General features: G+C 63.7%; 1 protein-coding gene across 1 annotated transcript; it reads right to left on the bottom strand.

The window, feature by feature from the left end:
• Window positions 1–889: 889 nt before the first annotated feature.
• Window positions 890–13378, bottom strand: LOC311163085 (actin filament-associated protein 1-like 2). The gene is given in 19 exon segments (XM_084221791.1): window positions 890–1056; window positions 3487–3597; window positions 3708–3862; window positions 5679–5825; window positions 7154–7244; window positions 7246–7263; window positions 7371–7430; window positions 7432–7492; window positions 7566–7690; window positions 8292–8509; window positions 8579–8663; window positions 8810–8893; window positions 9083–9262; window positions 9363–9595; window positions 9667–9748; window positions 9945–10012; window positions 10119–10193; window positions 10294–10419; window positions 13274–13378. Coding segments are annotated over 19 exon segments (1962 nt in total). The 5' UTR covers window positions 13290–13378; the 3' UTR covers window positions 890–1029.

Genomic DNA, 13378 nt, shown 5'->3' with positions numbered 1-13378 from the left:
AAACCCCTTCACGGGGATTGGGACTGACCCCACAAACTCCTTGCACCAGATTCAGGATACCCCCACAAACTCTTTTTTTGGGATCAGGACTGACCCCACAAACCCCTTCACGGGGATTGGGATTGACCCCACAAACTCTTCACCAGGATGGGGATGAACCCCCAAACTCCTTCCTTGAGGTCGGGACTGACCCCACAAACCCCTTCACGGGGATTGGGACTGACCCCACAAACTCCTTCACCAGGATGGGGATGAACCCCCAAACTCCTTCCTTGGGGTCGGGACTGACCCCACAAACCCCTTCACGGGGATTGGGACTGACCCCACAAACTCCTTGCACCAGGATCAGGACTGACCCCACAAACTCCTTTCCTGAGGTCAGGACTGATCCCACAAACCCCTTCACCAGGATGGGGATGAACCCCCAAACTCCTTCCCTGGGATCAGGACTGACCCCACAAACCCCTTCACCAGGATGGAGCCCTCGCACACCAGGATAAGGACAAGGACGCCCCCCTTCTTCCCAGCTCACCCTTTCCCATAAACCCCAAGTTTTATGACATTTTTTTTTTAATTCTCTAAAAAAAAAATAACATTTCTCCAATTAAAACCAAGCCCTGACAAGCACAGCTGTTGGAAAAGCACCCAGGGCCCAGCCCGGGTCCCGCTGACTCCAGGGAATGGACAATTGGATCCCTCCCAAATAAATCTGCGTCCCCCGGGGTTTACCCACACCCACCCCTGGAAATTCGGGGTCCTGGGGCTCTGGGGACAGAGCCAGCAGCTCGTGGAGTTGTGCCCCCCAAAAAGGAGGTGCTGGGAGGGGTGGGGATGCAGCAGGGGGAGGCAGGAGAGCCCCTGGGGGGGTGGGGAGCTGATATGTGTGTATGGATATATCTGGATACAAAAATAGATGTGCGTAGTGGTAGCGCTGATACTGGCGGATAAAAGTCGAATTCCAGGCTGAGCCCAGGCTGGTCCTGCACGATCCACGCGCAGCCCGACGTTCTCTGGGAGACTCCGTGGTGCTCACATCGCAGATTTCATCTCCCACTCCTGGACAAATCAAATTGGGGTGTGGGGGGGGTCAATCCCTCATTCCCTGCTCTGTAGGATCCCCTAAACCCTTCTGTCCTGCACTGCCAAGCAGATTGTGTTCTGTTCTCCATCTGCAGGGCAGCTGGCTCCTGTTCAGTTTTCCTTATCTCTTCCACACCCACTCCTCCCTCCGGGGGACACCTGCTGATAAGAGGCCATTGAATGTCCCTGCATGGCTGATAAGAGCTGCAGCATCCCATTGGGAGATGTGAGCCCAGGGGGAGGAGCCAAGCATTCCTACCCGGATAGAATCTGGAGATTCTGGAACATCAGCGCTGTAGCAGTGCGATGTCACAGTTTGTCTCAGGTGTCCCGGTCCTCCCCCAGGTGCCAATCACCTCTCCTCAATCCCTCATTCCCTGTTCTGTAGGATCCCCTAAATCCTTCTGTTCTGCACTGCCGAGCAGATTGTGTTCTGTTCCCCATCTGCAGGGCAGCTGGCTCCTGATCAGGGGCAGTGTTCCTTATCTCTTCCACACCCACTCCTCCCTCCGGGGCACACCTGCTGATAAGAGGCCATTGAATGTCCCTGCAGGGCTGATAAGAGCTGCAGCATCCCATTGGGAGATGTGAGCCCAGGGGGAGGAGCCGAGCATTCCTACCCGGATAGAATCTGGAGATTTGGAACATCAGCGCTGTAGCAGTGCGATGTCACAGTTTGTCTCAGGTGTCCCTGTCCTTCCCCAGGTGCCAATCACCTTTCCTCAATCCCTCATTCCCTGTTCTGTAGGATCCCCTAAACCCTTCTGTTCTGCACTGCCGAGCAGATTGTGTTCTGTTCCCCATCTGCAGGGCAGCTGGCTCCTGCTCAGTTTTCCTTATCTCTTCCACACCCACTCCTCCCTCCGGGGGACACCTGCTGATAAGAGGCCATTGTATGTCCCTGCATGGAGGGGACACCTGCTGATAAGAGGCCACTGAATGTCCCTGCAGGGCTGATAAGAGCTGCAGCATCCCATTGGGAGATGTGAGCCCAGGGGGAGGAGCCAAGCATTCCTACCCGGATAGAATCTGGAGATTCTGGAACACCAGCGCTGTAGCAGTGCGATGTCACAGTTTGTCTCAGGTGTCCCTGTCCTTCCCCAGGTGCCAATCCCCTCTCCTTTCTCCCCTCCCTGACCCCTGCTGGGTGCTGTCTGTCAGTCCTGGCATTCCAGAGGGGCATCGAGGGATTGGCAGAGTTCAAAGGATGCTCTGCATCCCCGGGGGTCATGGGCCCACCCAGGTGTCCCTTGCACCTGAGACCTGCCTGCCCTGCACCTGCTGGATCCCTGCCCCTTCCCTCCTCTTCTCCCAGGGGTTTAAAGAGCCAGCAGCCACTCGGTTCAGGATTCTGTCAGAGCTGTTACAGGACTCAGAGACTCGTGGGTCAGAATAAAACTCTGGATCGAACTCTCTAGCAGAATCCACTCCTTTGTCCTTCACCTTGCCTTAAAGCATCTGCACAGAGGTAAAACCAGAGCTCTGCCTGTCTGGGCCTGTCCCTAGGGCCAGCTGCAGCCTCCCCCAGCCAGAGGTGTCTCCGAGGTGAGCACACCACAGGTGCCGCCCTTCGGCCGAGCAGCAGAGGCCAGACAAGCCCGGACAAGCCCCACCTGGATATATTGGTAATTATTCCACTACAGCACGGCTTCTCCCCTGCATTCCCAGAGGAGCAGCAGCTGCCTCTGCCCCTGGATCTCCAGAGGATTCTGCCCCCTGCTCCAGGATCCCTGCTCCAGCAGAACCACCCCTGGCCCTGCAGGAGGGCTGAGCCACAATTCCAATGGCCCTGCTGCAGCACCCTGACCCACAGGGTGTCAGGCTGTGCTCTGGCTCTGCCAGGGTTGGTTTGGTTCACTGCATTGTTCATTTTATCCTTTTCTTCCCTAATAAAGAACTGTTATTTCTGCTCCCATATTGTGGAAGGGGCTGACAGCAGGCCTGTCAGCTGAAGGAGCGAGAAGAAGCAAGAAGAAGCTGGTAAGGAGCTGTCTCCAAGGCTGTCACTACTGAGATCAAGAGAAGTGAGGAATTGAAGATAAGACCTTTGCAGCTGGACGAAGCATTTTTAGAAAGTTAGTTAAGTCACCATCGTTTTCACTAGTAGAATTATGTTGATTTGTTGTGACCAACAGTTCAAGCAGAAGAAGCATGAACAACTGGAAAGTGTGTAGAAGATCAGCCATGTTCAAGAATAAAGAGTTGCCAACTGAGGCTGCTTGTGGTCTCTGCTTTGTGTCATGACACTAAATTTTTGCCTGAGAGCCCCTTAATTTAAAATTTACAGCAATTTGTGGGGAGGGGGGATTTACATTTCCCATTTCAGGGGAGGCTCCTGCCTTCCTTAGCACACACCTGGCTTGCCAAACCGAGACACCCTCCCGTTCCCCCGCATCCCGGGCTTACCTTGGTCTTCCTCATCACATTTCCCTTCCCCGCCACCACCGGGGAGGGCGGCGGCCTCAGGGCGCTCCTGGCCGAGGTGGTGCGCTTCAGCAGCGGCCTGAGGAACGATCCCTGCGGGAAAAACAGCGGCGAGAGGCTGAGAGGAGCCCTCCAAACCCCGCCCCGCCTGGAATCCAGGGGATCCCTGCAATTCAAACCCCGCCCGCGGCGGTGTCCCGCACCTCGGAGCCAGCCGAGCTGGCGGTGGCAGCGATGTGACCCTTCAGCGACTTCCCCAGGGCCAGCAGGTTCATCTCGGAGCCGGCCTTCAGCCTGCCCTTCACGCCCCTCTCCAGCTGCCCCACCTTCTCCTCCAGCTTGGGAAAGGCTCTGCTCCCTGCAAGGACAGAGGGAGCGCTGCCAGGGCCGGGCACCCCCGGCCACGCCGGCGGCTCCGGCCAGGAGTGGGCAGTGCTTGACCCCAGAGTGGGCAGTGCCTGACCCCAGAGTGGGCAGTGCTTGACCCCAGAGTGGGCAGTGTCCAGCCCAGAGTGGGCATTGCTCAAACCCAGAGTGGGCAGTGTCCAGCCCAGAGTGGGCAGTGCCTGACCCCAGAGTGGGCAGTGTCCAGTCCAGAGTGGGCAGTGCCTGACCCCAGAGTGGGCAGTGTCCAGTCCAGAGTGGGCAGTGCCTGACCCCAGAGTGGGCAGTGCCCAGCCTGGAGTGCACAGTGCCCAAACCCAGAGTGGACATTGCCTGACGCAGAGTGGGCAGTGCCTGACCCCAGAGTGGGCATTGCCCAAACCCAGAGTGGACAGTGCCCAGGCTGGAGTGGACATTGCCTGACCCCAGAGTGGGCAGTGCCCAGCCCGGAGTGGGCAGTGCCCAGCCCAGAGTGGGCATTGCCCAGCCCAGAGTGGACAGTGCCTGACCCCAGAGTGGGCAGTGTCCGGCCCAGAGTGGGCATTGCCCAGGCCAGAGTGGACAGTGCCTGACCCCAGAGTGGGCAGTGCCTGACCCGGAGTGGGCAGTGCCCAGCCCAGAGTGGGCAGAGCTCAGCCTGGAGTGGACAGTGCCTGACCCCAGAGTGGATTGACTGACCCCACAGTGGGCATTGCCTGACCCAGAGTGGGCATTGCCTGACCCAGAGTGGGCAGTGCCCGGCCAGGAGTGGGCAGTGTCCAGGCCAGAGTGGGCATTGCCCAAACCCAGAGTGGGCAGTGCCTGACCCCAGAGTGGGCATTGCCTGACCCCATTGCCTGACCCAGAGTGGGCAGTGCCTGACCCAGAGTGGGCAGTGCCCAAACCCAGAGTGGACATTGCCCAGCCCAGAGTGGGCAGTGCCTGACCCCATTGCCTGACCCCACAGTGGGCAGTGCCCTGCCCCAGAGTGCAGGGATGTGCTCTCTGTTGACAGAATTTGGGATTTGCTGGGAAATGCCCCAACAAAGGCAGGATTGATGCATCTGACTCCATGTTCTTGTTATTTTATGATGCTGGATTATATTAAAAATACTATACTAATTAAAGAATACAGAAAATATGCTGAATGCTAAAAAGATTATAATGAAAACCCATGACCCTCTCCAGAGTCTGACACAGCCAAAGAGTGAAAACAACTCCCAGCAGAATGCAGTGAAACAATCCCTGTGGGTGAACAATCTCCAAACACATTCCAAAGCAGCAAAACACAGGAGAAGCAAATGAGATAATTATTGTTTTCCTTTTCTTTGAGGCTTCTCAGCTTCCCAGGAGAAAAATTCTGGGCGAAGGGGTTTTTTCAGAGAATGTGAATGCCACAACGGAGTGATTAAATTATCTTTTGTCTTTTCAAAAAGGGAAAAAAAGCTCAGAAGTTTTTCTCTTTAATTGGGCAAAAAGACACTTTACAGGACTTTGGGGACTTGAGTTCAAACTCAAGCATAGCTAATTGGACAAAAGTCTAGCTTAAGCAATTTGCTAGGAAAAGAAAAGAACAAAAGCACTGATGGTTTTTGCAGGGTGTTTTACCAGGAGCAAGAGCTTTTTGCCCTCAGTTTGGGTTTTCCCTGTAAAGAGCTTTGTTATTTTGCCTTCCATTAAAACTTCTCCATTTCCAACACTACTACAGAAGCCATCTCGCTGATTTTACGCTATTTTGGGTGTGAAATATTTCTCTGAGAGCTCACAAAACCTGTCTGGAAGAGATCACACCACCCCCAGAGCGCTCCTACCGAGGACATCGAGCCCTCCTGGCGTGCCCCTCCTCGGGGGCAGGGTCAGGGTGTGCTGGGAGCGGGAGCGAGCCCGGCCCGGTGGGCTGGGGCTGTCCTGGGGCAGCTGGGCACTGGCAGGCCGGGCACGGAGAGCCCCTGGGGCTGCTGGAGGAAGGGAAGAGGAGGCAGGGTCAGGAGGGAGGGCAGGAGATGGTGGGGAGGGAGGGAAGGGAAAGGGGGATCAGGAGGGAGGGAAGAGGAGGGAGCGTCAGGAGGAAGGAAAGAGGAGGGAAGGTCCAGAGGAAGAGAAAGGGTCACCAGGAGGAAAGGAAGACAAGGGAAGATCAGGAGGAAGAGAAAAAGAAAAAGAAAGAGGAAGAGGAAGAGAGGGAGAGGAGAGGAGAGGAGAGGAGAGGAGAGGAGAGGAGAGGAGAGGAGAGGAGAGGAGAGGAGAGGAGAGGAGAGGAGAGGAGAGGAGAGGAGAGGAGAGGAGAGGAGAGGAGAGGAGAGGAGAGGAGAGGAGAGGAGAGGAGAGGAGAGGAGAGGAGAGGAGAGGAGAGGAGAGGAGAGGAGAGGAGAGGAGAGGAGAGGAGAGGAGAGGAGAGGAGAGGAGAGGAGAGGAGAGGAGAGGAGAGGAGAGGAGAGGAGAGGAGAGGAGAGGAGAGGAGAGGAGAGGAGAGGAGAGGAGAGGAGAGGAGAAAGGATGGTGGGAAGGAAGGGAAGAGGAGGGAGGATCAGGAGGAAGAGAAGAGAAGAGAAGAGAAGAGAAGAGAAGAGAAGAGAAGAGAAGAGAAGAGAAGAGAAGAGAAGAGAAGAGAAGAGAAGAGAAGAGAAGAGAAGAGAAGAGAAGAGAAGAGAAGAGAAGAGAAGAGAAGAGAAGAGAAGAGAAGAGAAGAGAAGAGAAGAGAAGAGAAAGGCCAATTATTCCCCCCCCCCCCCACTCCCCAAAAGCCGATTTTCCCCCCAAAAAAACCCAAACCCCAAGCCCTGTGACCACCTCACAGTTCCCAAACTCCCGTCCCCAGTGAAAATGCTCCAAAATGAAAATTATTGAGGTGCACCATAAAGCAGCGGGGAAATGCTGAGGGAACAATCCCGAATAATGAGGAGGAAGGGAAGAGAGGATGATCGGGAGGAAGGGAAGAGAAAGGATGGTGGGAAGGAAGGGAAGAGGAGGGAGGGTCAGGAGGAAGAGCAGGGAAGGATGCTCAGGGGACAGAGCAGAGGAGGGACTCTGAGGAGACAGGGAAGAGAAAAGGTGATCAGGAGGAAGGGAGGAGGAGAGAGGATGAGGAGGAAGGGCAGGGGAAGGGTGGTGGGAAGGAAGGGAAGAGTGAGGATCAGGAGGAAGGGAAGACGAACGCTGGGGAGGAAGAACAGGGGAAGGACACAGAAATCCCAGCTCTCATGGAGAAACCCCAGCTCCCACGCCAGCCCGCGGGAAGGTGGGGACCCCCCGGGCGCCCCCCGGGTGGGCACCGCGCCCCTCTCACCTGCCTGCGCGGGCCGGGCACCGCCCGGGCCGTGGCTGCTGGCACAGGCGGGCAGGGCAGACGCGGGTCGCGGGCGCGGCCCCTGCGCTGCCCCGGTCCAGGCTCTGCTGCTGCGGAAGGAAGCCCGGGAGAAGCCCGTGGGCAAGGGGACGGTGGGAGTGGAGCCCCCCACGCTGAGGGGCGCGAGTGGGGGGCAGAGAGCCCCAGCAGGTGTTACCAGCTGCTGCAGCCGCTCCGCGTTGGAGTAGAGATGTTTGGGGGTCTCAGCAGGCGGGGGGCTGCCCGAAGGGGTCGTCCATGTAGGCGTTGGGGGTGGGGACACGGCGCAGCAGCAGCCCCCTGCGGGCACAGGGATCGCGTTACCTCCCACAGCCCACCGGAGCGGGCGGGCCGGGGGTCCCAAAGTCCTTACCCGGCAGCGGGGCGGCTGCTCGGCCGGGGGGGTCTCGGGGGGGGCCCGTCACCCTTCTTTGGCTCCACTCCTCCCCTGGCCTGCAGGGTCTTCAGCCACGCTTCCCTTTCCTCGTCCGAACGGGCCTGGGGTGGGGCAGGGTCTGGGCTCAGGGGGCACCCCCGGGCAGGGTCTGGGCTCAGGGGTGTCTGCCAGGGCAGGGTCCGGGCTCAGGGGGCACCCCCGGGCAGGGTCTGGGCTCAGGGGGCACCCCCGGGCAGGGTCCGGGCTCAGGGGGCACCCCCGGGCAGGGTCTGGGCTCAGGGGGTGCTCCCCTAGACAGGGTCTGGGCTCAGGGGGTGCTCCCCTAGACAGGGTCTGGGCTCAGGGGGTGCTCCCCTAGACAGGGTCCGGGCTCAGGGGGTGCTCCCCTAGACAGGGTCCGGGCTCAGGGGGTACCCCCCTAGACAGGATCTGGGCTCAGGGGTGTCTGCCAGGGCAGGGTCCGGGCTCAGGGGGTGCTCCTGGCAGGGTCCGGGTTCAGGGGGTACCCCCCTAGACAGGGTCTGGACCCAGGGGGTGCCTCCCTAGACAGGGTCCGGGCTCAGGGGGCACCCCCTAGACAGGGTCCGGGCTCAGGGGGCACCCCCTAGACAGGGTCCGGGCTCACGGGGTACCCTCTAGACAGGGTCCGGGTTCAGGGGGTGCCCCGGGCAGGGACAGGAGGGTCCCCTGGTGGTTCCTCACCTGCAGCAGGGCGAGCTCCCGGCCGCGCTGGGCGATGCGGATCCGGAGGTTTTGGGGGGAGCCGGCGGCCGCCCCGGGGGACACCTCGCAGCCGTCCAGGCGCAGGGCGCAGACGGGGCGCTGGGCAGCGCCGGGCTCCGGGAACATGCGCAGGGCTCCGTGCCGGACCGCGCACCACAGGCGCTGCCAGCGCCCGCGCAGCCGCACGGCCAGGAACCCTGCGGGCAGCCCGGTCAGCGGGCACGGGCGGCGGCACCCCCCGAACCCCGGCCCCGCGCTGCCCTCACCTCCTTTGGCGTCCTCTCCGGGCCGCGGGCTGCGGGCAGGGCTCCGCCGGGAGCGGTTCTCATCCTCCTCTTCCTCCTTGCCGAGCTGGGGTGAGGCAGGCTGAGAACCCAACTCGGCGGGGTCTCAGCGCCCTGCGCCCCGGTGCCCTCCCCAGAAGGAGCCCAGGATATGGGCTCGGGGTGCATTCCTGAGCCGTTCCCGTTCCTGGGTTCCCCGGGGGACAAACTCACCCTGCTGAGCCTCGAGGAAGGCGACGCAGGGACGCTGAGGGCCGCCAGCCCGCTCGGGGCGTCGCTGCTCACCTCCTCGATCACCTGCCGAGGGAAACGGGCAGCGCTGCACCCCCCGCTCCGGCTCCCCGCTAAAAACGCTCCGCACAACCCCGAGAAGGGAACCGGGGACACACCGGATCATCCCCAGCCGCCCCGGGAGCACCGGAGCAGGGCCGTGCCCCCATTTCCCCCTGCCCACCCCGCTCCTGCCCGGCTGCAACACCTCCAAACCTTCCTCCAGTCCTCAGCCTGCTGCCGGCTCTGGAAGCCGATGACCAGCACCTCTCCTGCCGTCCCTGTCACCTTCAGGGCGTGCGGCATCTTCTTGCCCCGCTTGTCCTTGTAGGTGACGCGGCAGCCGCGCAGGTCCAGCTCCAGCACCGGCTGCAGGTCAGCGGCGCACCTGAAGCACTGCGTGAGGGGCACAGCGGGCTCAGGGGGGCACGGAGGGGCCGGGGGGGGCTCGGAGCCCCCTCCATCCCTTCAGCCATCGTCCTTCGCAGCCCCTCACCAGCAGCACGTGCTCCCGGACGATGAAGAGCTGCTTGGCCCACTGCCCGAGCCAGCGCTTCCTCCAGAGGAAGCCGCAGAGCTGCGGCTCGGGGCGCCCGGGGGGCTCGGCCTCGGCGCTGGGGGCCGATGGCCAGCGCAGGTAGTGGGCCCGGTCCGTCACCCCCTCCTCCTCCTCCTCCTCTTCCTCCTCTCCGTACGACTCGTAGTGGCTGCTGTCGCTGTCGCCACCGCCTGGGAGCCGGGATGGGGTCAGGGTTGGGGGGGGCGGGGGGCGCTGGGGAGGGGGCGCGGGGAGACCTCACCGGTTCTGCCGTGCCCGGGGGGTTCGGCGTCCTCGTAGGAGTCATCGGCCGCGGGGGCCGGGGGGACGCGCGGCTCCTCGTTCTGGGGGTACAAGGGGCGTTCCAAAGACGCTGCCCCCCGGGGAACCTCGCAGGGTCCCCAAGTCACTGCCGGAGGCGGGTGGGCACCAAAAACCCTTCCGGTGCCAGCAAGGTTGGCCAGCGGTGCCATCCCTGGCATGGCCGTGCCCCTTTCCCACCCCCCTGAGCCCCCCCAGCCCCTCGGTGCCCCCTCTCACCGCTCCGTGCGGGCTCGGGGCGCCGCCCGGGCGGGCTCTGCCTCCCGCCGCATCCGCGCTCCCGGAGCCTGCGGGGAAAAGCAGCAGCAGCACCGGCAGCGCCGTGCCGGAGTGCTGAGGGGCCGGGGACCCCCCAAAGCACGCGTGGAGGAGGAGATGGGGGGTGGGACTCACTGGGGCTGGTCCGGCCCTGCGGGGGCCCCGGGGAGGGCGAGAGGCAGCGCATGATCATGTACTCTGCATCCTCTGCTGCGGGGGCAGCGCCGGGTCACGGCCCCGCTCCCGCGCCGGCCCCGCCGCCCACCGGGCACCGGCCGGGGGCTCCCCCCGCCCCCAGCCCCGCACTCACACGGGCCCTGGAGGCGGCCCAGCAGCTCGGACACCGATCTTTTCTTGGCCCGAGCCGCGGCGCTGAGGCTCTCGCGGTCCAGGATGAGCAGGAAGGAGCGCAGGTCCGACAGCAGCTTGTCCAGGTCTGCAGGGGACAGGGACAGCGACGTGCCACCGCGCCCTCAGCAGCACCGCCTGGGCACGGGGACAGGGACAGCGACGTGCCACCGCGCCCTCAGCAGCACCGCCTGGGCACGGGGGCGCATCCCTGACCCCCGCGCTGGGCAGGGCCGGGGGGTCCCCGACGCCGTGAGGGGTCCCCGATGCTATGGGGGGCTCCCCGATGTCATGGGATGTCCCCGATGCTATGGGATGTCCACGATGCCATGGGGTGTCCCCGATACAGTGGGGTGTCCCCAATTCCATGGGGGTGTCCCCGATGCTATGGGATGTACCCGATGCTATGGGGGTGTCCCCGATGCTATGGGGTATCCCCGATACCATGAGGTGTCCCCGATGCCATGGGGGGGTCCCCGATGCTATGGGGGTGTCCCCGATGCCGTGGGGTGTCCCCGATACCATGAGGTGTCCCCGATGCCATGGGGGTGTCCCCGATGCCGTGGGGTGTCCCCGATTCCATGGGGGGTCCCCGATTCCATGGGGTGTCCCCGATTCCATGGGGTGTCCCCGATGCCGTGGGGTGTCCCTGATTCCATGGGGGGTACGTGCTCGGTCCCACCAGCCCTGCCCTGCTGCGGCACCTGCCCCGGGCGGGCACAATCCGGCCATTGACGGGCGCGGGGGGATCGGGGGAGGATGAGGAGGGGGCCCTGCGGGGATGAAGGCTCCTCTGTTGCCCTGACAGAGCCGGTTTGTTCCCGGTTGCACCGGGGCAGCCGGGGCCGGGGGCTGCGCTGCTGCTGCTCCTGCACGTGCGGAGGAGGAGGAGGATGAGGAGGAAGATGAGGAAGAGGAAGAGGAGCCCCGGCAGGCTGGAGCAGCTGATGAAGGCTGGAATGCCGGCCATTCACCCACCGAGGGCAGGGACAGGGGTCGGGACGGGGACCCCGGCGCTGCCACGCGGGGAAGGACAGAGGGACAAGGAGCTGGACAGAGGGACAAGGAGCTGCTTTGTGCGGGGACAGCGGGAGGGCCGGGCCAGCACCGCCGCCACCCCGCGGTGTCCCGAGAGACTCCGGGCACGGGGACAGGTCCCTCTAACCCCGGTGGGGACAGTCTGGGGTCCGCGCAGGTGCTGCAGAGCAGGACCAGGAGCACCCTCGGTCTGTCCCCTCTCCCCGCTCCCGCAGGGCCGCCCCGCCCTGGGCACCTCCAGGTGCCACCACGGCAGCGGGCAGATGTCCCTCGGTGCCCCGGGGTCGCTGCCCGGCTCCCCCCGGGCTCCTTCCAGCCCCGCTCCGGGCTCCGCTCGCCGCTCCCAGCTGGGATCGCGCATCCCAGAGCCCAGCACGGCCTGGCACAGGTGCCAGCTGTCCCCAGCCCATCCTGACTCCAGTCCCTCTGCCACCTCCCAGCTGCAAGGGGACAGTCCCAGTGAAGCCACCACCAGCCGATGCTCCTCTGCAATGCCCCCGGTGACCGCGACCCCCAAATCTCGGAATCTCACATTTCTCCGGGTCAGCAGGGATGCAGTGCACCCCAAAAGGGCGGTGGCACCCCAAAAAGGCGGGAGCAGGAGCCCCCCATGCCAGGCGTGTTGCAGGGGGCGGGTGGAGCCCCCTCCCCTCCCCCGGAGGTGCTGGCACGGGGGTCCCCGGACGGGGAGCACACACCCAGCCCGGGGGGAGAGGAAACATCTGGCAGCGCTGAGTCCGGCTGAGCAACGCCGGAGCCGGGCCCAAACATCTGGATTTCCCTGGAAACCGGGGAAGGGAAGGGGGGGAAGAGCTCCCTGCGGGAAAAGCGGCGGGGGCTGGGGCAGGGGCTGGCTGAAGGGACCCGCGGGCGGTGTGGGGCACACGGGGACTGTCCCCCCTGGCCAGCGGGCCTGGCTCTTCCCCTCCCTCCCTTTCTGCTCTCCCCCGCCCAGGCCGAATTCCTGCGCAATGACATCTCCGTCCATTCACCCTTTTGCCCTGGCTGCGCCCCCCCCGCGCTCCCCCCGGCCGCGGTGCCCTCGCCGGGGCAGCGATCCGTGCCCGGCCGTGCCAAGCCGTGCCCGCAGCCGGTGCAGGACGGGCAGGGGCTGCCCCGAGCCCTGGCCCGGTGCCCGCTGCCGGCCGCCGTGCCAAGGGAAAGCGGCCGGGATGGAAAACATCTGCCTCGGTCTCCAGGGCGGGAGGAAAACGCCCCCCAAACACACACAGAGCGTCTCCTAGCAAAGCTCCTTCATCCTCCTGCCCTCATCCTCATCCTCGCGGGAGGAGGAGGAGGAGGAAGGACGGGGCGGCCCGGGGATGCCATGGGAACGCGCGGTGCCCGGGTGATGCCAGCGCGGGCGGCGATTCGGGGCTGCCTTTTGGGGTTTTATCCGTCCGGGGGGTGCGGGGGTGTGGAGGTGACCCGGGGCACCCCGGGGGTGGCTCGGGCCCAGCGCGGGATGACTCAGAGGAGGCTGCGGGAGCTGCTCGCGGCCACAGCGTGACTCGTCATGTGCGGAGGCTCCAGGCCACGGCTGCAGGGTGGGGACGCTCCCCCCGCGGCTGCTGCACCCCCAAATTGCCCCTGGGAGGGCGCTGGAAGGGGCGCTGTGTCCCCCCCACCCCTGCCACGGCACCCCAATGTCGGGGGGGGACACCCCGTCCCTCCTTCCCCTCCAGCTCCCCCCCCCGCGCCTCCCACCCCCCCTTTTCACCCCCTCCTCTTTTCCCGAACCCCCTTTTCCCTTCCCCGCCCCCACGGGCCCCCCACGCCAGCCGCACCCGCGGGGGCTCCCCCCCTCAGCCCCCCCTCAGCCCCCCCAGGTCTGAACCCCCTTTTCCCCCCGATTTTGGGTTGGTGCCCCCCAGCCTCGCATCCCTTCGGAGCCCCCCCCGTACCTCGCTGCCGGGACATGGTGCGGGAGCGCTCACATCGCGCCGGGACCGGGACCGGGACCGGGATGGGAACCGGGATCCAGACGGGGACCGGGATCGGGATGGGGA

The sequence above is a fragment of the Fringilla coelebs genome (genome assembly GCF_963513975.1).
Source record: "Fringilla coelebs genome assembly, chromosome: 26".
In the NCBI taxonomy this organism is placed as follows: domain Eukaryota; kingdom Metazoa; phylum Chordata; class Aves; order Passeriformes; family Fringillidae; genus Fringilla; species Fringilla coelebs.
Note: the sequence above shows the minus strand (reverse complement) of the source record. Positions and strands in the feature narration are given on the sequence as shown.